This window comes from Mycteria americana, chromosome 2 (assembly GCF_035582795.1).
Source record: "Mycteria americana isolate JAX WOST 10 ecotype Jacksonville Zoo and Gardens chromosome 2, USCA_MyAme_1.0, whole genome shotgun sequence".
Taxonomy (NCBI): domain Eukaryota; kingdom Metazoa; phylum Chordata; class Aves; order Ciconiiformes; family Ciconiidae; genus Mycteria; species Mycteria americana.
In genome coordinates, this window is record NC_134366.1 from 3,521,905 (window position 1) to 3,547,562 (window position 25,658).

General features: G+C 43.7%; 1 protein-coding gene across 3 annotated transcripts in view; it reads left to right on the forward strand.

Annotated features, from left to right (window-relative positions):
• The first annotated feature begins 13,677 nt into the window (after window positions 1-13,677).
• OBSCN (obscurin, cytoskeletal calmodulin and titin-interacting RhoGEF) overlaps window positions 13,678-25,658 on the forward strand; it is a 200,088-nt gene continuing 188,107 nt past the window's right edge. For all 3 annotated transcript variants that reach the window (XM_075492235.1, XM_075492232.1, XM_075492233.1), the window contains exons 1-2: window positions 13,678-13,885; window positions 23,062-24,202. In XM_075492235.1, coding sequence (XP_075348350.1) covers window positions 23,071-24,202 — 1,132 coding nt within the window. In that variant the 5' untranslated portion in view covers window positions 13,678-13,885; window positions 23,062-23,070. The remainder of the gene's footprint in view (window positions 13,886-23,061; window positions 24,203-25,658) is intronic.

The following is a 25,658-nucleotide window of genomic DNA, read 5'->3' on the forward strand; positions in this document are numbered from 1 at the left end:
CGCTGCAAAAATCCTACTTCTACCTCTTGTGTAACATTCTTAAAATTATACTTCACAGATCTCTTTGGGATGTCCTTTGGTATTAGAGGGCGTTGGTACACCTTAACTTGTGAATTTCATCTGCTTTTCCTTTTTTTTTCTGTTAGTCATTTTCTGTGGAACACCAGGATGCCTTGTAGCTGGGGCTAGATTATGTTCACTTGTGTCAAGTAGCTTCAGGCAAACTGTGCGCACTAACATGTGGTTTCTATTCAGCAAAAGGTACAACGGTCAGAAGATATTATAAGGTTTGTGTTACGTGTATGGAAGTCTCAGAAATATGAGAATTCTGTAATAAATCATGGCCAGTGTAATTTTCTAGTATTTTTATGTATGTGATTGGATTTGTTTTATTTAAATAATCAACTGTGTTGTATGTATGTCCCTAATAAATAGTTACAGCTTCTTGTTTTGTTTAGTTCAACTCGCACTATTTATCAGCTGCTGTTCTCCATGTGTCATGAATTTGGTTTGGGTAATTCTGCCTTGAAAAGACATGTTATGTGTTCTGCTTTAACACAGTTACAAAAATTAAAATTCTTCATGTTTTATGTGACTGGTTTTATTACTTTAGCAAATTCTGTGGGAAAAGAACAGGCAGTTTTGGTTGGCGTCCGTTGTGCTTGAGTCTGAGCAGTATCTTTTAATCTGGATGCAAGGTCACACAGAGATGACTTCTGAAAATGTAGAATTGCATCAAATAGTTGAAAATAAAGGACAATCTTTAGTAAGTACTTCACAAAGCGTTACTTGGGGGGTGGTGGGAAGTCTTGATGAATTTGACATGTTTCTCAAACTAAATTACTTTACCAAGTGTCACAGATCTGGTTTTGTTGACATAGAGCTTGAAAGCTATAAGCTGGAACAGAACTCCTTTGTGATGAATGTCCCAAAAGACTCTGAAAGACAATGTGCTTTTTAAATCACTGATGTGCAGATCTTGATTCCCCTCTCCCTTCCTCAGCGAGATGAATTTAGGCAAATCTCAGGTATGTGGCAACTCTTAATATTCTGGAATTGCACAAAGTGTGTCTGTATGTGCACACCAGGTAGGTATAAACAGCCAAAAAATGAAATATACTGTTGATATATTGTGAACGTTTGCTTTTTTATTTACACTGTCAGCTGTCTTTTATAGGCTTTTGAGGACCCCTTCTATTCTGCATATAATAGCCAGCACTTTATATACTTCATTAGCATTGGGGGAGATTCCTCTTGGTAACACACAGCTACGTAGTGCCAGTCTGGCAGGTCGCGTGGGCTGGAATTGCCCTTGTTTGTTCCACTAGTAACAACCGGAGCATAAGCTGACTCTCTCTTGTATTGTTGATGGGATTAATCCGATCCTGCATAGTTTGTGAATGTATTACTGGTCGCAAGTCAAGCATTGCACAGCTAATACAAGAATTCAGCTTGTTTGTCTTGTGGAGTCCAGTGTGAAATTTCAAACCTCGCAGGAGAAAAAATGTTCCTCAGTTTAGAGTTTAACATTTCTAAGCATTTTCTTTTCTCATGACATGCAGGAAAAAAAATTGATGCAATTGTTTTTCATTAGTGGAAAATTTATTAAAATTTTCATGGTGCTTTGAATAATTTAAAGATGTAATTTGCAGGCAGGGCATTTCCATATTCAGCTGACCTATACATGTCAAATATCTCAATATGAAGTTACTTGAGCTCTTTTTCCATAGCTCATTTTTGAAAGAGTTCCTCCCAAATCAACACCCCACAAACATTTTTGGTTCCCTTTTCCCTTCACTCCCATCCCAAACCCACAAGATTTTGCATTTCCCATATTGTGTCGGTGACCGAGGAAGAACGTACCGAAGCTTTTGTGTGACACTGTGGGGGGTGTGTGTTCTACCTCAGAACTGGAGCAGAAGCGTTGAGGAGGTTATAGTGGCTCCCAGAGGCATCCACCCCACTGCTCCTCTGGGGGTTCGGGTTGTGCGTGCTCTTTGGTTTAGGAATGATCAAGGGCTGTCAATTTTGGCAAGCCACAGGAATTTTGGCTACCGAATAGCCTCAGCGCCGTCCCAGCGCTGATATGTTGCAGGATAACGTAAGAACCAAATTTGAAGTCTTCATATAAAAATGCCTAACGAGGATAACGGAAGCAGATCAGACGTGTGTGTTGGCTTCTCGACTTAAGCTATCTTCATCTACTCTCAGCAGGTTTCTGTTGTCATCATTTTGGACCCATCTTTTCTAAGTTAATTTTAGGGACACTGCAAGAAGCCCCCTCTTTTTTTTTTAACGTAGAGAAGAGGATTTCCAAAGCACTGTTATTTAGCAGATCATTAGAGAAACATCCCTCCACTGACTGGTATCTCTGCTTTTATTCAAATACAGCTTGGTTGCTTTGATACTTGTTCCAAAACACCTGTAATGGAATAGTTGCAACTATTTTAGTGTAACTATGCTGGAAGCTTGCCTGTGAAGATACTTTGGAAAACAGTCACAGCAAAATGTTTTCCTCCTAGCCTGTTACCCCCGAATTAGTCTGATAACATTGGTACCTTATGTTGATTTTTAAATAATGTCAATTAGAAGTATTTGAAATACATATTTGTTTGATAGGCTGACCTTTGTGAAGTTGTGCAATTTGGTTGTACTGTTCTGATTTGAATAATAGTCCCATATAAAAATGAAAACACTGTTTCCACAGTGCTAACTCATTAAACTTACTGAGGAGACCTTTCATTTCTAGCTGATGAATCACGCTGTGTATGTGTATATATATATACACACACACACATATATATGTGTGTATATATGTAGTGTGTATATATATATATAGTGTGTGTGTATATATATATACACACAGTTCAAGAGTGTTGGGTTGCAAAAGATGCACAGCCTCAGTAAGTAGTGAATTCAGTTAAATACTGTTGAATTGGGTTATTTTTCTAAAAGAAGCAGCATTCTTTTGCACTGTTTAAAGAACAGATTTTGCTGGACTGTATTTGTCTGAAAAATAAATGAAGCTGCAAATAGATTATAAACAAATGTAAACCTGAAATGTTTGTTTCATTTGTTTAGGATGAGTGGGTGAAATGGAGAAGATGGACATCCTAAGTGGAGAAAAGAAACTTAGCATAAAGATCTCAGTCTAGCTGTTAAAAGGGAAGTAATGATCAATTAAAAAAGTGACAAGTGTTTATATATGGCATCTTAGTTTCCTCACTAACGTGTTGTCCTAGAAATGGATCTCTCTTACACTGGTGATACAAGGAGTACTACCTTACTAGCTGTTGTAATTTTCTTCCTTGTAGCAGAGCCATTGCCTGCCTTCTAAATTTTACTACAGACCACTATTTTATTTAATAAAATTCAGTAATTTCAGACTATATGGCTGCCTGCCAAGTTGTTTCTGCTATTGCTTGTGGTATAGAATTCGCAGATCCTTGTGGCTTGGGTAAGTCATTCCTAAAGGTAATCTGTAATATGTAACTCAAATGCAGTTTCTCTCCTCACTCCCTGTGTTTGTGACCTTCTTCGTCTCTGGTGGTGGCTGAAAAATGTCTGTCCCAGCAAACCATTAATGTTGCAGGGTAAAAAAGCTGGAGATCTCTCATAAACTGCAAACCTGAATGTGAGGTTGGCAGATTTTTTGCTTTTAACATAAAATTTTAATCCACAGCCATGGATTTATTGTTTTGCTTTGGATGGTTTTAAGAAAATTTAAAAAATGGCAGTACAATATTTAAGTCGTGTTTATTTTCTTTTCACATATCTGCATACAAATCGGGACCCAGTGTAGTTTCTACTGACTTTCACAACAGTAATGGGGAGATAAGTGCAAGTAGCAGGATACGTGGGTTCTAATTATAAAATCAGCGTTGAGAAAAACCTGCTTGAATGCTTTGAAACTTGTGTATGGCTTTGCGAGTGCAAGAGTGCACGTGTGTGTGTGTGTGTGTCAGAACAAATGTGAGCAACTGGCTGCAAAGTGACTGACAATCCACAAACGCACCCTAAATCCACCTTCAGCGTCAATTTTGCGCGCTCTAGCTTCAGATTGCCCAAAGCAAAAGTGTTTTTTCTCCTTTTTCATTTCCTTCTTTACTTGTGTGATTGCATTAAAGGTCAGGTTTCCTGCTGCCTCTTCAGTCACAGCTGGCTGGTTGTGTGCAGTGAGTAGCCTGTGCAGAGCCGCAGTGCAACACGTGCAATGTGAAGGAGCTATATGGGCATTCTGATTTACAGAAAGAATTTAGTATGACATAAGCTTTAACTTTGCTGATAAACTGTTGTTTTGAGAAATGTAGATGAGATTCAGAGCTAGTAGAAGTTGCTTGGTTATATTCTCATCAATAATTAGAAGGTAGAGTGGCTTCTGTAGTTAAGAGTGCGTTTTTGAATCTCATGTAGACTATGCTGCATGCATAGTTGTTTAGCTAATCCTCTTCGATAAATCCGTAGCTTGCTGACTCCCAGGACCCATTTCTGATCTCTCTCCCATCTTGCTGTGCTACAGACCTATTGAATGAGAGAGAGTTCCTTCTGCTTTTCGTGGGGTGGAGGCTGACTTGTCAGTTCTTGATGTAAATAGGGAAGAACTCGAGATCTACTTGAGTTTAAGTCAATATAGTTGTATCAATGTGACACTAGAAGCTCATGGTTTATACCCAGTACAGGATGGACTGTAATCACTGAAAGTGAAAAATAAGACTGCTGAAGATGTATCAGAACTTTAAACAAAGATGAGTGAGCAATTGGCATAAATGGTTTTAAAGGAGCAATCTAGCTGAATTGGTGGGGTACTGCTTTATTATGTCTGTGATCCACAAGTCCATTTTCAACAAATATACAACCCGTTGTCATGGAGATTATAATGCAAAAGATGATTTTACGTTATCCTGTCAGATCACCGGCATAGGGCAATTCACCCTATAGGGCAATTCCATCCAAACCTCAATGTCCAGAAGAACAAATAACTTGGTAAGTAAGAGGGATTAGCCATATGAAGTCACAGGTGTTAATGGGGGAAATAAAATCTGTCTTGCTAGTGTCAGGGGTTTTTATCAGAATACTCGAATGAATGGTGCATTTAGATACGGTGGCCACCTGAAAGAAATGAGGATGGAGGTGTGGCTGGAATTTACTCTGTGCATTTACTCAGGCCCCATAAAGTCTGTATAATAGAGTAAGTTACTACACTTTTCTTACAGATCTCATGCCCGTGTTCATCCAACATGGTGCACGGACAGCTCTCAGGAATGGTGTTCTTTTATTTGCGCTACTGTTGCTGCCCAGACTGGACAGAGTTAGTGCAGTTTAACTGAGACCACTTAAGCTGCGAGTGTATGGTAGTAACAGCTTCTGTTTTCCCTGTGTTCAGCATAGGCATCACTTATCAGTAAGCGAAGTTACATTCTGTTTTAATCAGAATCACTTCAAAATTCAGTCCAACTATTCAAGTTAGATTTTGAAGACAGTTGCTGGCAGCAATTGTGAAGAAAAGCTGGTCTGTGGATTTATAGGTGTGTAAGTGAAGGCTTTCCTGTATGCTTAATCACCTTGTAAATGATTGACCTGGGTTCTGGCTGAGGGGAATTTAAAGACCAAATTCTGCTGTGATATGAAAAGAAATTGCCTTACTAGGATTATAAATCCTTTGTGCAGACACTTTAAGCGTGGCTGCGCATCCTGTTGGGACATAACCACACTAAAGTTCTGTAAGTGCTGCTGACTACAGCCAAGAGTTGTATAGCTATCTATCACTAGATAACTTGCAAAAAATTTGCCTCGAAGTTTAAGGAAACAGTTAAGGTACAAGAGCCAAGCTTACGTTCCTGTGGAGATCAAAGGACACGCAGTCACCCCCCGTTATTTGAGAAGTGACTGCAGGAGCCTGTAAATCCAATGACACCTGTCCCTGTTCGCCAGGGAGAAGGATGAATACGCTCTCCATGCGTTTTAGCATTTAATGCAGGAAGATTAAACTTGATCATCTTCCTTCTTAATTTTTATAAGTTGTGCGATGTTAATGACATTACTATTACAATACAGTTATGTTCTTATAACCTACCTATGATTGAAATATGAAGTATTGCCACTGTTTACCTTGTAAATGAAATTGCTCTTATAATAGGTCCCTTTCAGAAGAGCAGACTTGAATAAAAACTTGGTGCTTGCTCCTTCCTTCTTTCCTGAGGGACTTTTGCATGCCTTCCAGAGGATAATGAAAAAAAAAAAAAAGCCCAATTCTTTATAATTTCAAAGAATTTTAAAAGTAATTTAAGGTATTTTTAATACAACTAAAATAATTAAGATAGCTTTTTTAAAAAAAAAAAATAACCTGATTGTCACCCTCTGATCTAAATCTTCCCTTACCTATCGACTGGTATGTTTATAACCACTTCTCTTAATTCAGAGCTGAGAACACCACATCGCTTTCAGATTCAGCCTTTGACACAGGCATTGATCATGACTGGATTGTACACAGATAGCTTGATAATAGGGGTGTTGGAAGAAATCAGAGGTTAGACATCAGTAGTAGCTTCTCCAGCATGTCCAAAATAAGTAATAAGGCATGCACTCAATTAGGTAATCCCTGGAAAGTAGAAGTCGCCTCACCCAATAATAACGTAGTCATGAAAGTTTTATTTTTGAGTAAAATATTCATTGCCATTTATCACAGGGCGGTGTATTAACAAGAAGGAATATGCTGTCTCTGCCACTACAAGCTCTGCTTCTGATGAAGTACAAGAGGTGGATGAACTGGAGAGGCAGAAGAAAGGCTGAGGTGAGACTCAAGCATATTTCTCAGGCACTTGCCTGTCCGCAGCCAGACAGGGGTGATCTGTAGGCACGGGGATGAGCTGAGTCATTGGGCAAGGTCTGGAGAGGGCTTGGGATGAGAAACAGAGACAATTTTATCAATGCTGACACCTCTTCCTAAATGGAAACCACCACCAAGGAAGAGATTTGCACATATGACTAGCTTAGAGCGTCTGTCTAATCCCATTGACATCAGTGGTACTACTTAAGCACTTAAAAATAGACATTACTTTTGGGTAACTTTCTGATACAGAATAAACTTGTGTAAAAGACATTCCGTAAGGCAAATCGGCTTCTAACTTCTTCTGATGTCCTACTATTGTCTGAATATTTACGTACAAAAGGTTCTGACTTGCTTCTCCCTGGTCTCTTCAGTTGACTGTGTGTGATCCGAGATATTTGCATATTAAGATTTTCACCACTCGGCAAAGAAGTTATTCACAAACAAATGGTACTTACATCAGGAATAAATCCGAACATATCCAGTGCAGTACCTTTTAACCTTGCTATAAAACCTTGCTGGGTAGTAAGGCTATAGCTGGCAAACTACTGATGCGTGGTGATACAAAGCCTACCATGAAAATGCTTCTGGATCTAAACCTTCAGGAAAATGGTGGTTGCTCAGGGAGCAATGCTCCTTGTTGCAAAAACCCTGCGCTTCAGGAATGCACGTGTTTTCAGAAAGGATGGAATATTTAAAGATGTGAAGTTGTGACAGAAAGGAAGGGATGGAAAAGAAGAAATGCAAATAAAAACCCATGGGAGGCATGGTGAGAGCTTAAAGGGAATGCAAGAATTTTTTAAAAACAGTTCTATTAAAAAAAGTGACTGCTTTCTACAAAGAGTTTATTTAGCTATGGCAATTGCACTGCCCTCAGTGCAGAAGAAGAAGTAAAAAGTAAAAAGAAGTGTCTGCTTCTAGCAGCATGATTTTTTTTTTTTTCTTCATGTAGAGAATAAATCCATGGAGAAACTAGTGAAGCCTAATTCTCAGGGGTTTTTTTATTCCCTTTAAATCAAAGACGACCCATATAATATTCAAGAAGTACTAGACAGCTTTCACAGACAGATTTAAAGGGGAAATCTCCAAGAAACGTATTCTAAGAGAAGAGCTGATCTGCTCATAGGATCATAACATAAAATAACTAAGATTTTAAGGGACTTCTGAAGTATCTACTCCTACCCCTGCTCAAAGCAGGGCCAGTTTCACAGCTCAGAGCCTTGTCCACTCAAATTCTGCCTGTCTCCGTAGGTGGACCTCCCACTCTCTGGGTACATGTTCCAGTGCCGCACCACCCTCACAAGGAACTTTTTCCCCCCTCTTATACATAGTTCAGATGCAGGTGAATTTGAGTTGCACTTAGAGAAATGGTGATGCCCTTGTTCAGAGCAGAGCCACAGTAATCAAGGAAGGTTTGTGGACTATTCAGAAAACGTAAGTATGACTGTACTGTTGTTCTAGCGGTGGATGTAAGTGCTCTCAAAGATGGTGTATGCCTCAACAGAGCTGAGCACAGACAGATACTCAAGAAAAGCTAAGGCATGAAGTAAAATGCAAATAGCAAGTGGTTTAAGAATAACAAAAATAATTTTACAACTATATAAGGGATAGGGAAAGATTGAGTAGTAATCGGTTGAATATTCAGTAAAGCAGGAGAGCTCTTAAAAAATTTCTTTTTGTTTTTTATTTTTATTTTATGTTTACATACTACAAAGCAGGCTGCAACCAAGTGAGCATCATAGTTAATGCCTGTAACAAAGGGGTAAATACCTCTGTCTCTAACAGGTAGAGGAATCGGTTAGAAAGTGCATAAAAAAGAATAATGTTTTAAAGTGGGCTGGACCTCACGAACTTTGTTGTAGAGTACTTGTCATATTCCAGATGGTGAGGAGATCTGAGCTAACATTAATAAAGAAACCCCTGAATGGTGGCCAGCATGCCAGAAAACCCATGAAAGGCAAGTGTACTTCTGTCTTTAAAATGGAAAAAAAAAATAATTATAGGCCAGGTATTTGGACTTCAAGTCCCAGAAAGGTATTGGAACCAACAGTAAAAACTTCCCTTGTAAACACTGGAAAGATGCTAAAGAGGAGAGTCACCGTTAACCTGTATGAAGCTTTCTCAGTCCAATCTAATTCTCCTGCATGACTGTTATAGATGGAAACAAAGTCATGTAAACTGAATTAAAAAATAAACAAACTTGGCACTCTTTTTTCTATGACAGTCTTATAAACAGTTTTGGAATGTGATCTAGACTAAGTACCGTAGAACGGGTGCAGAGCTTTATTCAATGTGTAGTTATTGAAGATTTAATGTCAAAACGGAAGGATTTGTCAAGCAGAACCAAACAGGCCGTGCTGTTGGTGCACTGATAATATTTTTACTGACAATCTGATTTTGGCAGGGTCTCTTGAGGCTTTGGTAAGTCAGGCTTAGAGTTCCATGATCACAAATTCGTGAATGAAAAAAATAAATTAAGTTCTCTGAAAGGGTTAAAAAATAATCTAGTGCTCAATGACAGCATGGGAAAATGCTGCTCAGGTGCAGTTCTGTGAAGGATTTGGGGACTACTGGGAAGCACAAGTGGATTTGGGATTAACAATGCCCGGCTGTTTTGGAATAGGCAAAAATCCATACCGGGATGTACGAAGGCAGCGGTAGGCAGCAGCATGTCTGAAGTAATCCTTCTGATCTTCCCTGATAAGGCAGCAGCCCGAGGGCTGTGCCTGGGTTTGGTCCTCGCTCTTCAAATTTATGTAGACAGCTGGAGTCGGTCCAGCCGAGAGCAATGGAAATGATCAGCAGGTCAGAAACGAGTTAGGGGCATTTGGGCCAAAGAAGAGGAGACGAGCGGAGACAGTGCTCTTCAAATATCTCCAGGCTTCCTGCCAGAATGGAAGGGCACCATGTGTCTTTCCTGTTCGGGGTATGTACGGTTAAATTACAGGAGGAATTTTAGAATTTAGGAATTAGTTTAGATTAGTGGGAAAAGGTTTAATGTTAAGAGCAGGGAAGCACTGAAAAAGATGTAGGAACCTTTATAAGCTTTTTATTGTCTGCGTGGTGCCTAGAAGATGCTAGTCCTGAGTACTGGCAGACACCATAAGATGAGCTGCAAGGAGCTTAGAGTTAAACGATGAGATAAACACTCCGTGACAACGTGCCGAGGTGGGGGGCAATCCGGACAAGGATCCTCTCTCCCATTAGGTAAACAGGTTGACAATATGCTGGGACATTAAACCCAGTTTGGGCACTTTCTCCTCGGACCGTAGGAAGGATTGTCCTCCCAGTGTAAAAGGATTGCACAGATTTGCTGACCAAAGTACGCTTAAAAGCCTTCCTTAAAATAAACACCACCTTCCACATGTCTCACTTGCTGGCCGAAGACAAAATAAAAAGACATTTCTTGTCCATCTCTCTGAAAGGCATCAGGTGAACCACAGAAACAAGCTGCACATCTGGAAGCCCTTCCAAAAAATGTGCCTTCATTTCAGAAGTGAACAGGATCAGAGATAGGGGTTTGGAAGCCAGGCAGAGGCTTTTGTATCATCATCACAGGGTTGCCAAGTGAAGCTGATGCAGTTGCATTTGTCTTATAACTAGCAGCTCCAAATAGTGATTACTGCATATCAATTCCTGTCCTGGTTTCAGCTGGGATAGAGTTAATTTTCTTCCTAGTAGCTGGTATAGTGCTGTGCTTTGGATTTTAGTATAAGAATAATATTGATAACACGCTGATGTTTTGGCTGTCGCTAAGCGGTGTTTACATTGGTCAAGGATTCTTCCCCCCTTCAGCTCCCCATGCTCTGCCAGGTGCCCAAGAAATGGGAGGGGGCACAGCCAGGACAGTTGATCCAAACTGACCAAAGGGCTATTCCATACCATATGATGTCATGCCCAGTATATAAACTGGGGGAGTTGGCCGGGGGGTAGCAATCATTGCTCGGGGACTGGCTGGGCGTCGGTCGGCGGGTGGTGAGCGGTTGTAATTTTTTTTTATATATATTTTCCTTTTTTTTCCCCTCCCTTGGGTTTTGTTCCTCTCTCTCTCTCTCATTGTTTTTTTCCTTCTCATTATAATTCATTATTATTATTACTATTATTTTGTTCCAATTATTAAACTGTTCTTATCTCAACCCACGAGTTTTCTTACTTTTGCTCTTTCGATTCTCTCCCCCATCCCACCGGGGGGGGTGGGGGTGGAAGTGAGCGAGCGGCTGCGTGGTGCTTGGCTGCCGGCTGGGGCTAAACCACGACAATTCCCTAATCCTTCTTCAAGGTTTTGGTGGTGGAGCCTGCTTGGAGTTCATTATTTACATCTAAATGTACGGTGGAGAATTTTGCTGGTATTTGTTCTGTTTTTCAGAGAAGCATCAGCCATGTGGGTCCAGCAATCAGTTACCAATAGTCATTGAGCTACTAATCATGACAGTGCTAAAAATGAACCTGTCGTGACTTTGTAATTCTAGTATGTACAGCTGGCCCCTTATACACATTACAAAAAAAAAAAAAAAAGTGGAAATGCATAAAGTGTGTTCCTGAGCTCCTCCTTGAAGACAGCAATGTGTTGAGTGAAAGACACTCTTTGCTCATTTAATCCTGTAAGAATCCACCTTGTGCCTCTGGCAACTGTTGCGCTCCACAGTTTGCTGGATTTCACAGGGCAGGGAAGCGTAAGCAAGGTTGCTTCATGGTGAGCTGGGGAACATTGAATTTGCTTTGGTTTGCTCCAAATGGGGCACTGCTTTATTCAGGTTTCAGGTTGGGGGTAGACCTTGAAGTGCAAAGCAGGACTTGATAGGAAATAATTTCTGTTTATGTTCAGCCTGTGCAATAGTACAAGTTATCCTGTTCAGAAATGAAATTGCATTGATTCAAAGGTGTGCTGAGTTTTGTTGCTAACAAAACTTGGGCAGCCTTTCTGTGTCTTTGAGAGGTCATTGTAAGTTTGTTGGTAGGTATCTGCTACTCCACCTGCAGCCAAAACTTTAAACCATCTTCAAAACAGAGGGAAGAACCAAGCAGAATGGCCGGTATGTTTAAAAGGGGAGATGAGTTTCACAAAGCTGTCCCTAAACATCAGATAAAGTTACTCGGCCAATGCACAGACAGTTCAGATGTCACCTGAGATCTAGGTACCTTTTTTCCTTATAACTATATGGTTGGTTTTGCCCTAGTGGGTAAATCCTGACTATTCTGACTTGGAAGGAGTGGGGAGCACGAGGCAGTAGCACGCCGCCTTCCTGTAGCGTTTGAGATTTGGTTGCTGGTGGGCAGCATATTGCTTATGATCAGATTTGAGAGGTGGGTCCTTCCATCTCCCACATCAGAGTCACTAGTCAACACTACCCTTTTTATTCCCCCTTTGGAAGATGATGGTGTATCTCATACTTGTGGCTTTTTCTCTTCCATCACTGGGTCAATTCTCCAGCAGGTGACAGTCCTGCTCTCAGCAGGTCACTGCATGGGATGAAACATGATCTGCTTCTAGACCAAACCAGGGTCTAGCTTCTTTCCTGTAGAGAAACCAGCCCTAGGACAGCTTCAATGTCTCCTGCTGGCCAGCTTCCTTGTCCTTGGTCATCCCATTGCATTAAGTTAATGGAGTCCTCCTGATCTCATCGCTTTTCATCCTTGTCACCTTCTCCTTGAGCTCTGCTTTCAAGGATATCCCGTTAGCACTTAGGTCATGCTGGATGTCTTCCACATTTTAGTTTTCAGTAGCCAGATGCCATGTGAACCCAATGCAAAACTTAGAGGCTTCAAGAGTTGAGATTCCTACTGCGTGCAAGGTAGAAACAGCCGTTCCTCTGCCCTGATAACATGGACACTGCAGCCACCACGGTTCTCTGTCTTTGTTCCCTCTGACTCTCTTCAACCCCTGCTTTCAAAATCCCAAATAAAACTCCATTATGCCCCCCTGCTGATGTTTTTGTGCCCTGAAAAGTGAGTAAACACAACATACCGTTGTGTCTTTAGCTGATCTATGCCCTCGGACTCCGCAGCACGTTATCTGCTTTGTTTACTGCCAAAAATAAGCGTATCTCCTCGTTCACTCCTGATAGCCCTGCAGAGGTAAAGTGGCTGTGGGGGAGCCTGCTGGACTCTGTTCTAGCTCCCCTGTCATTAACAGAAATTACTTTTAAATTCAAAATACTTTGATTGCTAGTAAGAGTTGGTGTGAACTCTGTGTTCAGGAAATTGTTAAAAAAACCCAACAGTTTTACTGGTAAATATAGAAAATACGATCTTGAGCTTCTGAGATGCGATGTGTGTGCAACTCGTGCCATTTTTGCAGACGCTTCAGATTCATGCGGCAAAAAGGTAGGGAGAGATAGGCTTAGGTTTATTAACTTGCCGTTTATTTGCCATTGTAACAACTCTTGCCTAGGAGGTTATAAATAAACCTACTATTGATCTGATGCCTTTGGAAAAGAATTCCCGTCTAGTGTGCAACGCTGATAAGTTGGCAGCTGCCTGTTCCTGAGTCCCCACGTCACATTTATCACTTGGTTTTGGGATGGACTCTTGAGGAACGGTTCTGACCCACCTTGTCGCTGCAGCCTGTCCCCCACACCCCATTCACACACGCCTCCGAAGGTTTTCCTCCCCCCCTGTTGCTAGACTGTCTCAGTGAGTCCCTAAAATGATGCCCTTTCGCCTCTCTCCTGCAGGAAATTTAATCTCCCCGGTAAATGACACCCAGAGCTATTTTGGAGCTGGGCTGCAGAGGGAAAGCAAAGCACGTCAGCAATTTGACTAGAGGAGGACAACCCAGAGGAGGGGTGGGGAGGGGGTGGCACAGCCTAACCCCGAGCAGCAAAGCCAGTGCCGGGGGACTTGGGGGGACCTTCTGCTGCACGTCCCTGCTATCGCTGGGGTTTCTGTTTTATTTTCCTGGAGGGGAAAGGGAGGAGGGGGGAAACCAAAACCAATATGGTCTCCCCATGTCCTCTGTTCCCCTCTTCCCCCTTCCCCCTTTTGTCATCTCAGTAGGAATCGGCTTTTTCTTACTCTGCCCAGAGCTTTGTTTCTCCTCAGACTCTGACAAGACTCCAGGTAAGACCTAAACCTTCAGCTAAAGAGAAGCGGACTTGGGGATGCTGGTATCCAGCAGCAAGTGGAGAATGTTGTTCGTAGCTGAGGGAGGGGTGAGGTTATTTCTATGTCCGTGTTACGATGCTGGAGTATGTCTTGCTTTATGAAACATATTTGAAGATGGAGCTGAAGGTTCAGGTAGTAAATCCATCCTTCTTCTGGTCTGAACCAAATATGGATTGCTTTGCTTAATTACTTCTGGCCACGTTATCAAAAGAGCAAAGATCAACCTGCGAAGGAGAGCAGAAAAGAGAGGAAAATCAGGTTTAAAGCTGTTGATTCTACTTGATACAGTTTGTCCCCAAACTGGAGATAGCAGTGTGCATGGAGAGCCTGGAAAAAAATATGGTTCCTGTGGAGAGGTGGCAGCAAGGAATGTTTTTAAAGGTTTTATTTCCAGGGCATAATCTCAGTGCTGCTTTTCTCTTCAGCAAGGGCTTTTTTTTTTTTTTTTTTTTCCTCTGAGCTTCTCTCCAGCATCGATACCGATTCACACTGCAACCCCCCACCCTCCTCGCATTTCTACAAATGGCTCTGACGAGAGATGGAGAGAGATGGAGCTCAACAGCTGAGGCTATTTTCAGCCCTACAGCTCAATGGGGTGGAGTGGCTGTAATGACAATGACGTCCACTTGTTAAAATACAAGGGCTTAAGTTGGAGCCTCGCTGCTAATTGTCACCAAGGGAATTCTTTGTCCCTATGGGAGTTGTGATCCTGCAACTCCTTCATGTAGGAAATCACATGTGCTAAAATTGGAGGCAAAGTTTCTAGCTTAATATAGGCGAGTTTATTTTTCTGTTACTGCAAAGGATTTAAAAGTTGGGATTATTTGGTTCAGTGCTGGTTTTATTCGTGCAAGGGAGAGAAAGGTACATGCACTTACGCATGTGTGCATGCAGAGAGGAAGCATGCGTTAGCGCAGCTGTAGCGTAGTGCTGCCGACTTCAGACATATAAAAGTCTAGCATTCTAAACCATGAGACCAATAAAGTAAAATACACCCATGCAAATCCACTGTTTCTCCGAACCTTTAAAGCTCACTGGGCTCAAGCTGTCTGTCTTTGTCATCCGAGCAGACACCGGGGTGTACCTACAGCTGGGATTCTGCCACAGCCACTTCCCTCCAGGGGCTGTGTGTAAAGCAAAATCCAGTTGGGTGAAATTTCTCATGAAATCGCTAGAATTTACAGCGCTCCTTTTCTGTCCCCAGGGTGGTAAACCCAGAATTTTTGTCTTTTCACTCCATTTGTCTCCTGCCTTCGTACCCCCATGGAGCAGGAATGAGCATCGCTGTATGCCCGAGACCTCCCTTGTGCTGTAGCCTTCATTTACACATTGTCAGAACAGCCTGGGTACCTTTAGGCTCAGAAGAATAAAAGGAAAAGCTGCTGCCACAGAGTCTTGATTATAGAGGGGCTGATCTGAGCAGTTTTAGTCCTTTGGAAGCTTCTGGGGTTGTTTTGTAGCTCCATCGAGGGGGGAATCTGAAGTGAAGTCCCTGTGCTGGAGCAAAGACCAAGTAGGAAGAAGTGGTCCCTTCTTTGCGCGGACTTTCTTGAAGCTATTGGTGTGCTGGCCGTATGGTTAAAAGAGGGATGAGCTTTATAAGCAATAGGTCTGTGTCTATATCAGAAAGGAAAGATAAGCATGTTCTTTAACCATATAAATCATGTAAGTGGCTTCAGTTTCCCATGGTTTACATTAAGTGTATGCTTGCCTTGCCTGGTAGTGCGCACAAACCATGCGATTTGTTCTTGTTTCTTGTTGGAATTTTCTAACTGTTTGTTTGACTCTCGTTTGCTGCCAGTCATTGGAAATATTCAGGTTATTGATAAAGGATTAATACTGGGAGCATGAGGTGATGCAGGTCCCTTCCTAGACAGTTGGTGCGTATTTAGCTCTACCCTGAAGGTCAGAAATGTAAGATTGTCTTGCCTTGAGCTTCGCCATCTTTTTGCTGAGGGCTGCTTACGAGTTTAACACCATTTCACTCACTGTGAAAATTCCCTTAACATCTCCCGTGGACTTTGGCTTACTGTGGAGGCAATAGATGCAGGGAATGCAAAGGAGCCTTACTCTGAATTGGGTTAGAAGCTTATTGCAATAGGCTTAGTTCGTTGCAGGTACAAGGAGTCCTCTGTGTCCGACATCTCCTACAGCTCAGGGAGACCGATTCTCCAAACCACCACGGAAAGCTCTTCCATCTGCTCATCAAGTGACCTTTGAATATGCCAAAGTCTGTTGTCCCTCACTGCAGTGGAATTCAGAGTAGCCCAAGCTAAGCTCCGAGTCCAGCTCCTCAGTGACAGATACCATTCCTGCTCTGATGGACCGGGCATCAGATAAACTCTGCCATCTCGGATTAGTGCATCGGTGCAAATCTCTACTTACACCTGATTTAGAGACGTAATGGGCGCGTAGCATTGGGTGTGCTGGTGTGCATTTCACCCCTAAAGCGCTCTGTCTGGTGTAATGGCTTGTAGGAGTCCATCTGTGCTCATCTGATGCCGCTAAGCTTGCAGCTGACACTGAATACTTGTGCTATTTCAAAGCTGTCCATTCCCTGGGAGGTTGTTAGAACTAACAGGGCAGCTGGGTTACTGCTGTTTTCCCGCAGCAGAACTTTAAACATCAAAGGAAATCCGCACTTCCCATTTTATGACCCATCAACTTCCCTTCCCACCCACAGATGCCATTTCCTGATGTTTTTAGATGGAACAAGACATGCAGATATATCATGTAAACTACAGTAATACTAGCGCTGCCTTGATTTTTATCTAGAGCTTCTGTTTTAGTGGTATTTTTTGAAAGCTGGGGATCCAGAGATGGGAGGTTCTCTATGAATCTTACTTTTCCCATCAGGAGAGGAAGGAGTGCAAGGCTTAGCAGTTGGCATTGTGGATAAAGTCCAGGAAATATGGACTCTAACAGCAAGACAAAGACCCCAGATCAACAGTTTGTTGCTTCGGCAAAGAAAGGATAAAAGAGGACTGAGAAAATGAGCAAGCAGGCATGGGATGAGTCTTAACGTGGTGTTGGAGAGAAACTCCGTGTTCCTGATCTGTATTCAGACTTCAGTGGTCTCTTAGGTTTAGGTGCCTGTCCTCACCTGGGCTTTACATCCTCCAGGTTTCTGATTATGCAGGTGTGCTACTGGTGGCTGCATTTGTCTTGGGAATATTTTATGAGATGGATTGCATGGTGCTTTTGCTCTTTGCCCAGGGTCATGGTGGACAGGATTCCCTTTCTAACCATTGAATTTAAAGGCTTGGACAGAGAATAACCTGCCACCCCTGTCCTCTCATGCCAAAGAGCATCATCACAGGCTGCTGACTGCTTGGGGACAGTATGCCATGATGCGGGACCTCTACCTGCTCAGAGGTCGTTGAAGGCTTTCCAGATGCAGCTCAACATTGGTGAAGGAATGTGAAACCAACCCATCAGCCAGCACAGCACAGTGAATCATAGGAGGTCAAGGGAGCGATGGCACCACCATCACTCCATCTCCTGATGACTCCCCTGATGAGCATCACCTCAGACTACTCCAGCAGGAACTGCAGCAGTCTGTGGTTGTTCCCACTGCGAGGGACTTCACAGAATCACAGAATCGTATAGGTTGGAAAAGACCTTTAAGATCATCGAGTCCAACCGTAAACCTAACACTGCCAAGACCACCACTACACCATGTCCCATGCAAGCCATGACTTGCTCGCTTCTCCGTGGGGAAGCAGGTGTAGGGCAGAGATGGAAGGCAATGAAGAGAGTGGGTAGGAGGCCTTGACTGGCTGCATGGCTGTGTGCTGGTTCCTGGGCAGTGATTTGATTTATTTGCATTATCTGACAGGTCTGTGCACTTGTGCCTCTTTCCCCCAAACACAAAACAGTGAAAATTTGAATGAATAAAGACATAAGTAAAATTACAAGTGCTGCTACTTTGCCTTCGGCATGCTCAGAAATACCCAGATGGGAACGCGATCTCTGCTGCAAATGATTAATCACAGAGGGATTACAAGGAGAAATATGACACGGGTAAATGTCTGAGATTAATTGGAAAGGGCATCTGCATCGACTAGGTTTATTCATGCTTTGTTGTCAGTCTCATCGCTTCCAAGGGAGCTGTCCTGGCACTTGCAGAGTTACTATATTTTTTTTAAGTTTGAATGTACGTACAAAGATGTTGAATTAGTGTAAATGTTTACTAAATTGATTAACAAGTTACACTGGAAATATTGAATCTTGTCCTTTCTGTATGTCCACAAAGCTATCCTCCCTCTCTTAGTCCTAATCTCTTTATCAGCCTAATCCAATGTGATGCATTTTATCCCATTTAAACTTGTAGTTTAAATAAAATGTAGTTTATCTAGTGCAGCCTATGTAAACTGTTTGAGGGGAGACCTTATCGCTCTCTACAGCTACCTGAAAGGAGGGTGTAGAGAGGTGGGGTCGGTCTCTTCTCCCAAGTAACAAGTGATAGGATGAGAGGAAATGGCCTCAGGTTGCACCAGGGGAGGTTTAGATTGGGTATTAGGAAATTTTACTTCACTGAAAGGGTTGTCCAGCACTGGCACAGGCTGCCCAGGGAAGTGGTTGAGTCGCCATCCCTGGAGGTATTTAAAAGATGGGTAGATGTGGTGCTCAGGGACATGGTGTAGTGGTGGGCTTGGCAGTGTTAGGTTTACGGTTGGACTCGATGATCTTAAAGGTCTTTTCCAACCTATACGATTCTGTGATTCTGTGATCTGTCTGACTGTTAGATACTTATTGCAGCTTCATCCTTGCTGCAAGTTAGGATTTCATGCTGTTACTGGATTTCATGCTCTCAACACCCATAAGGCAAGGTTTTTACCCTCTTTTTCGGTCGGGGACTGAAGATACAAGACTTTGAGCGACTTTCTGATGATTATAAAAGTAAACCAGTGGCAGAGCAAGGAATAAACCCCGTTTCACTTTCCTACCATGTTAGAAATTAAAATAATACTGATGAGCACGCACTTTTCACTGATCCCTGGATTTTCTTCTGGCATCCTGGCCATTCATAATGGCATAAGAAGCGTTGAGTGTGAGGGTATGTGGTGAAAGCTGGTAGAGAGTGAGGTGCGGTGCAGATTACAGCGTGGGACATGGGGTCTTCACCTTGCATTAGGAGGTCTGTGGACACAGTGGCTTGTACCTGATGGAGAGAAGAGAGTTGCAAGCACTGGGCGAGTGTTTGGGAGCAATGGGAGAGGGAGGCTGGACCTTTAGGCGGTGGCCACTGGAAAGAAGCGTCTTGGATGGATTTGCTGCACCAGTCTGGTTCAGGAGCAAAAGCAACAGGCACCTGATGCAGCAGCTTCCCTGTGTTTTAGCTGTTCTTGACTATCAGAGATACCAGTGAGAAGCTGGGGCTTGTTTGGGCACTGTTTAGCACAGGAGGGCAGGGGACGAGGATGCACAAGAGCTTTAGGAAGTGAGTGGCGTTCCTGCTCTCACCCTTGTAAGAGACTGGCTTTGAGAGCACCCACCATGCTCCCACAGAGCAGAGCTCTCCTCCAGGCGTGGATACGTCTCCTGGGGACCAGGCGAGGAAAACAGCATGCAGGTGGTTTGAGGGAAGCCACTGTTCACTGAAAGGTCGCTGGCTGGCTCCCGAGCAGGCACCTCTTGCATCTGTAGCCATCTCTGCGCCCCAGGCACTTCTCCATGTTATGCAGAGCCCACTTTGAAGGAGAAGCGAAGCAGCTTTAATTTCTTCTCTTTTTGATGCTATGGATTTGAAGCTGGAAATGAGTCAGAGCGACACATCTGTCAGAAACAACTAGGGATCTAGGAAGGATGAGACATGGCAATGTCTTCTGAAGATGGATCCAAGTGCTTTGATGACGCAGTGCAGCCTGAAATGCAAGCTAATGGCTGGGAAAGATTAGGACATGAGCTCTGAGTCTGTGTTTTGACTGTTAATTCTTAGTTAATGTAGTGAATGTTACTGCTGGATTCTCCAGAGATGAACTTGAATCCCAGCATCCCTCTCTGAACATTGAAATGGTCCTTCCCCAAATTAGCAGAAGACTCTGATTGTCAATCAGTTCACTTCAGTGGAAATTTCCACTGACTTCATTGTGCTTTGGCTGAAGCCCAAGACTCGTATCTGTGTCTTCCAACCATTCATGCAGCTTCTCTGCTTGCAGCTTTGCAAGTGTTTATGGAAAATACATTTTAAAGCTCAAGTGAGGACAGAGGTTGAAGGTAGTAAGAGGGACTAACGAAGTGCAAACTAATTCACAGATTTCTAGACCAGTTTGAGACCAAGGGAAAAATAGTTCTGTATATTCATTGCAACTAGTATTGAAGGTGACCACTCTACAGAAAGTCAGTTGGTCTTAGCACTACTGACTACAAGTCAATCATTCTTTGCACTCTTAGTGTTTACCAAGAATGATTTTCCCCCATTACTTTTTTTTTTTTTTTTCAGATTTAAGCTTTGAAAGCATTTTCATTAATTTCTAAAGATTTTTGGTGGAATAATGAAATTTGCTTGATACCAGGAAACAAAAGCAACCAAAATTAAATTAGTTTAGAAAGGATCAATTTAATCTAAAAGGAAAAATCTTTGACTGCTTCTTAAGAGTTTCATATGTTCTTTGGAGGGGGAGAGACAGGATAGGATAGGATAGGACGTAGTATATTTTTCCTGTTAAATATAGAAAGAAGACTATGTTTGTTTTTGCCTTAGATCTGTGGCCCAAATGAAGTTCGAAGGTTAGCTCAGCTATGCCATCTTCAATGGTAATAATTATTATAATTAATACCATTTTATATTTTTGTATTTACCAGTATTTAGTTTTGATGGGAATTTATGTCTTTGAATCCCCAGCAGTGTAAATGGAGTGAAAAATTGTAATTTGTTATTAATTTTCATGCATGATTTGTCATATACTCCGGCAAATACGTTGTCGTATATACACTGTGCGCATAATTATTTGCAAGACCATCCCCGTCCTGATATGAAGATGAAATGGGAGGGGAGCCAAGACACAGGGAGAAATAAGCAGTTTCCCAAGGTCATGCAGCAGGTCAATCCAGCCCCCGCTGCCGGGTGCCATCAGCGATTTGCACGTTAATGTTAATGCACTGCAACAGGAGCTGGAGGAGGATGGAAAAAATAATGAAACCTCAGCTCAAATGGTGACTCAAGAAATGAAAGCAGGTTTTTGGCCTGTTCCTACTGATTTCTGCTGGAGGTGGGGGGGAGGTTGTGTGGGCATCTGCCATTGGGTGAGAGAGTGGGTGGATTTGTGGCCGGCGGGGAAGGTGAACTGCTGCGGGATTAAGAAGGATATTTCTGTCACGGTGACTGGTTATTATTTCCTTTCTGAGTTACAACACACGGTGCCCTGGCCGTTTTGCTTTGTGTGGCACTTTGAAGGTGAAAAAGCACAGATGTGAGAGCAGCACTGCAGTCACCCCTGAGTAGGGACCATTCATATCGCTCAGGCAGGAGTGTCTGGCATCATGAGGCCAAAGAGAGATAGTAGCCTGGGGAGAAATGGTGCACTCAAGTCTTCTGAGTAGGACTTTCAGAGAGGCTTGGAGCTGGGAAGCTTGCTTTTCTTAGAGAACTATCATCAGGGCTAATCCTGCTCCCAGGGAGAGTCAGCTGGTGCATGGTTACTGGTGTTAATGGGGTCGAGACCAGGCTTTTAGCTGTGCTATACTTATCAAAGTAAATGCTAGCCAATTCACGGAAAAGGGCTTCTTGGAGGATTAGAAGTAGACTCACTCCAGCAGAAGGGAAAGGACATCCAGGAGTCCACGTATGGAGCAGTGAAGCAGCAAGAAAAGTTTGTGTGTTATGTGGACTTTAGGGGGACCCTGAAGGCGGTGATCTCTGTTGTATTGCTCTCCAGCTGCACAGGGATGGGTAGACCCTGTGTGAGTGACCGTGGCTGTAAAGATTATTGCCACTGATTGCTTTTGACTTTCTTGGGACACAGTGGCACCAGAATTGCCATGAGCTTTAGTTTTGAACACTCCTTAAGCCTCGTCCCCTTGGCTGGTCCGTATCGAACAGCTGCAGGCTGGTGCACAGCTCCCTCTGAGAGCAGCTGAGAATACGTGAGCGGTGAGGCAGCTTTCCTGTAAGCTCTAAGCCATGTGGGGTTTTTTGGAGAAGTCTGGCACTGCTTGGATTGCTGTGTGTATTCCCCGTGGCAGTTCTGTCGTGTGGCTTTGCGCTCCCGTGTACGTGGTGCACGCACACCAAGGCATAGATGTGCACAAACACCCATCCCCACTGCAGCTGTGTCTGGCCCCTACACCATCTGGATGAGGCTGTATATAAGCCATAGATACTCATTGGCTACCACCACTATCAAAGCAGCTGTATCTCAGTGGTTGTGTTGAATGGAAGCTGGGAATAGAGAGAAATATCGTCAATAATATGACAGACATACCTGCGTGTCCTCCTAAAGGCTGGGCCCTACAGGAGAGGGGTTTGCCATAGGGTCTGTGTGAACATGATTCAGAGAACAAGACTTAGGGATGGGTGGTGACCAGGGAGGGTAAGAGGAGAGATGGAGCATGTTGTAAAAGCAGAATCAAAAAAAAAAAAAAAAAAAGGGCAAAAAAAATCCGCCAAAAAAAAAAAAGGCAAGGAGAAAGAGAAAAATTGAAAAGAGCAAGGGCAACGAGATAGAAAAAGAGAAATGAGAATGAAGAGATGATGAGCGTGATGGAGGAGGTAACTTGATGGGTAGACACATCTCTCGGAATTTAATGTCCGTTTGTTTCTCTATGGCTACAGAACTAGCCCGTATGTCATACAGCATTAGTGCAGGTCACTTTCCTAGTGCCAAAGCTGAAAGGCACCATCGTGTTCTTTCTGTAGGAACTGCCCAAAGACTTGTATTTTACCCAGTGACTCCTGTGGGGAAGTGATACACCTTCTCCATCGTCAGTTTATTAAGCTCAAATCTGAGAAATCTGCAAGACCTAAAATATTCCAAGACCTTCTCACCCATAATGAGAAGGACAATGAAAACTTGCCCCAACTAAACTGTTCTAGATAACAAACATCCTGATACCACGGAAGTGCAGCAAGTCTTTGCCTGCATCATCTAATCTGCTCTCTCTTGACATTTATTTTTCTCATCCTTTAGAAAACCAAGATGGATTACAGCTCGTTCAGTGGAGTCCCCCGGTTCTTGACCCGGCCTAAGGCATTTATGGTGTCTGTGGGGAAGGATGCCACCTTGAGCTGCCAGATCATTGGAAACCCCATCCCAGTTGTGAGCTGGGAAAAGGATAAACTTCCAGTCCAGTCTGGAGGAAGGTTTAAAACCACAGAAGATGGGGATCTCTATAGGCTAACAATCTACGATCTGAGCCTGGAGGACAGCGGCCAATACATCTGCCGGGCCAAGAACACCATTGGGGAAGCTTTTGCAGCTGTCAGCATCAAAGTTGGAGAGGAGACCACAATAACAGAGTCAGCCCCATACTTCATCCAGAAACCCTCCTCCATCAAAGTAACGTTGGGAGAAGACGCCATGTTCAAATGCAAAGTCCAGGGCAGCCCTCCCCTCTCGGTGAACTGGGAGAAGGATGGGAGACACCTGCGGAACCGGGCTGATGCCGGCCGCTTCCAGATCGAGTCTGCCGGGGAGTCAAACGCCCTTACCATCCAGTGTGCCCGGCTGGGGGACAGCGGCACCTACACCTGCCGGGCAGAGAATCCCATCGGCTCTGCCAGCGCTTCGGCTGCGCTGGTGGTGGAAACACAGGGCTTTTCCAACCCGGGCAGCAGCAGCCACTTCGATACCAGCTGTGGCAAGACGGCATCCTTGTTGTCTCACTTGCAAAAGAGGCGGGAGGAGATCAGGAAGATGGACATCTCCCATGGGGCTCTTGATTCAGTGTCTGCCCAGTCTTACTCCACAGCAGAAGGGTTGTCCAGCATCAGCTACAGCCTCTCCCGGGATTACGAGAGAGCGGCTGGACTTACCACCAAAGGGGCCCACAACGCGACTTTTGGGGCATTGACACGCACATGCAGCGTGACGGAGGGGAAGCACGCCAAGCTGAGCTGCTACGTGACGGGCGAGCCCAAGCCAGAGATTGTGTGGAAGAAGGACAACGAGGTCATTTTGGAAGGGCGGCGGCATGTCATCTATGAGGATGAGCAGGAGAACTTTGTGCTGAAGATCCTCTTCTGCAAGCAGATAGACAACGGGCTGTACACCTGCACAGCCTCCAACCTGGCAGGCCAGACATACAGCTCCGTGCTCGTCACCGTCAAAGGTGGGTGCTTATGTTTCTCACCGGGGTGGACATGCCTGCGAGGAGACAAGCCATGCACTTCCAAATTGGGGTGGGAGCGTGAACAAAACTTCTGCCACCAAACTGCTGCAAAGGAGTGTGGGTTAGACATGAATAAAAGCCCTCCAGCTGTAAAGGGGGTTAAGCACTGGAACAGATGACCTGGGGAGAGAGTCTCATCACTGGGGGGTTTGAGGAAGGGATCAGTCAGGGATGGATGATGTAGAACTGGCTGGTTGTGGGGCAGATGGGATGAACCAGATCTCTAAAGCTCCCATCTGTCCTGGTTTTATAGTAATCTAAGGGATCTGTTACCATCTGCTGGATCAGGGACTGCTAAAGCCCCTTCTTAGCCTCCTTTATATTCACCACAGGGTTTAGTCAAATGGCACACGCATGCCACTTAAGCGGAAGTAGAGGAAACTCCTCCCTGGAAGCTGAGTTTGTCAGGCTGCCTTGGATCCCTTAGGGGACCTACTCCAACTCTAATTACAGTCCATCTCAGTTTTCCTGTACAGAGTGACCCACCAGCAGCCTTGTTCTTGCCAGGCCTCTTCAGCCTTTTCCCAGCTTGTGTTGCTGTATAGCCTGTGGTCCTTGTATGCTCCCAGAACTCTACTAGGTCCAGGATGCCTCTGTTTGCTGTGGTCAGTGGTGAAGAACTTGCCTTCAGAGGGTCCCTCAACGTAAGTGGAGGTCAGACCAAGTTCTTCAGAATGGTGACAAAAATGTGACACACATATTTTCATAAAGGAAGCTCTAAATTTTCAGGCTGCTCTCCCTTTTGGCAAGGTTACAGCAGGCAGTTTGCAACCTGGCTAGCACCTGTAAATTAACTCTCAGATGTAAACGGCTTTGCCACTTGAGTGGCAAAATAGATATTTTTGACTGGCAGCAAAATAAATTAGAAATCCAAATGAGTAGGAATTGTCTGTGTTTCATACCTGTCTTTAAGACTCTTAGCTTTTATTGGGTTTTCTGATTTCCCTTTTCTGGACCTCTCCTTCCACACTCACCATCTTTCCCGTCAGTGACTCAGTCCCCATGTCCATCAGTGACATCTGATCCATGGAACTCGCTGGCACTTGTCCCACTCATTCCCATCCCTTGGAGGTGCTGAGTGGTGTTGGGAAGGGCATTTGTCCTCTTCCATAAAGCCGTGATTACCTCATGAGTCGGGACTCAGAGCTGAAGACCGAGCCTGGCCGTTGGGTGGTTGTTCGCTTTGAGGATGGCTCAAGCTCCGTTACTAACCCAACACCTGTCTTGCAAAGACAAACACCCTCCTCTCTGCCCATGCTTATTTGATTATTCCCCATGAGTGCAACCTATTGCAAAGGAGACGGGGAAAGCATGCAAAGCAGCAGGTCTGGGAGCAAGCACCATGGGAAAAAGTTATTGATCAATGTCCATTGTCAAGAGATGCCTGTGAGTCAGA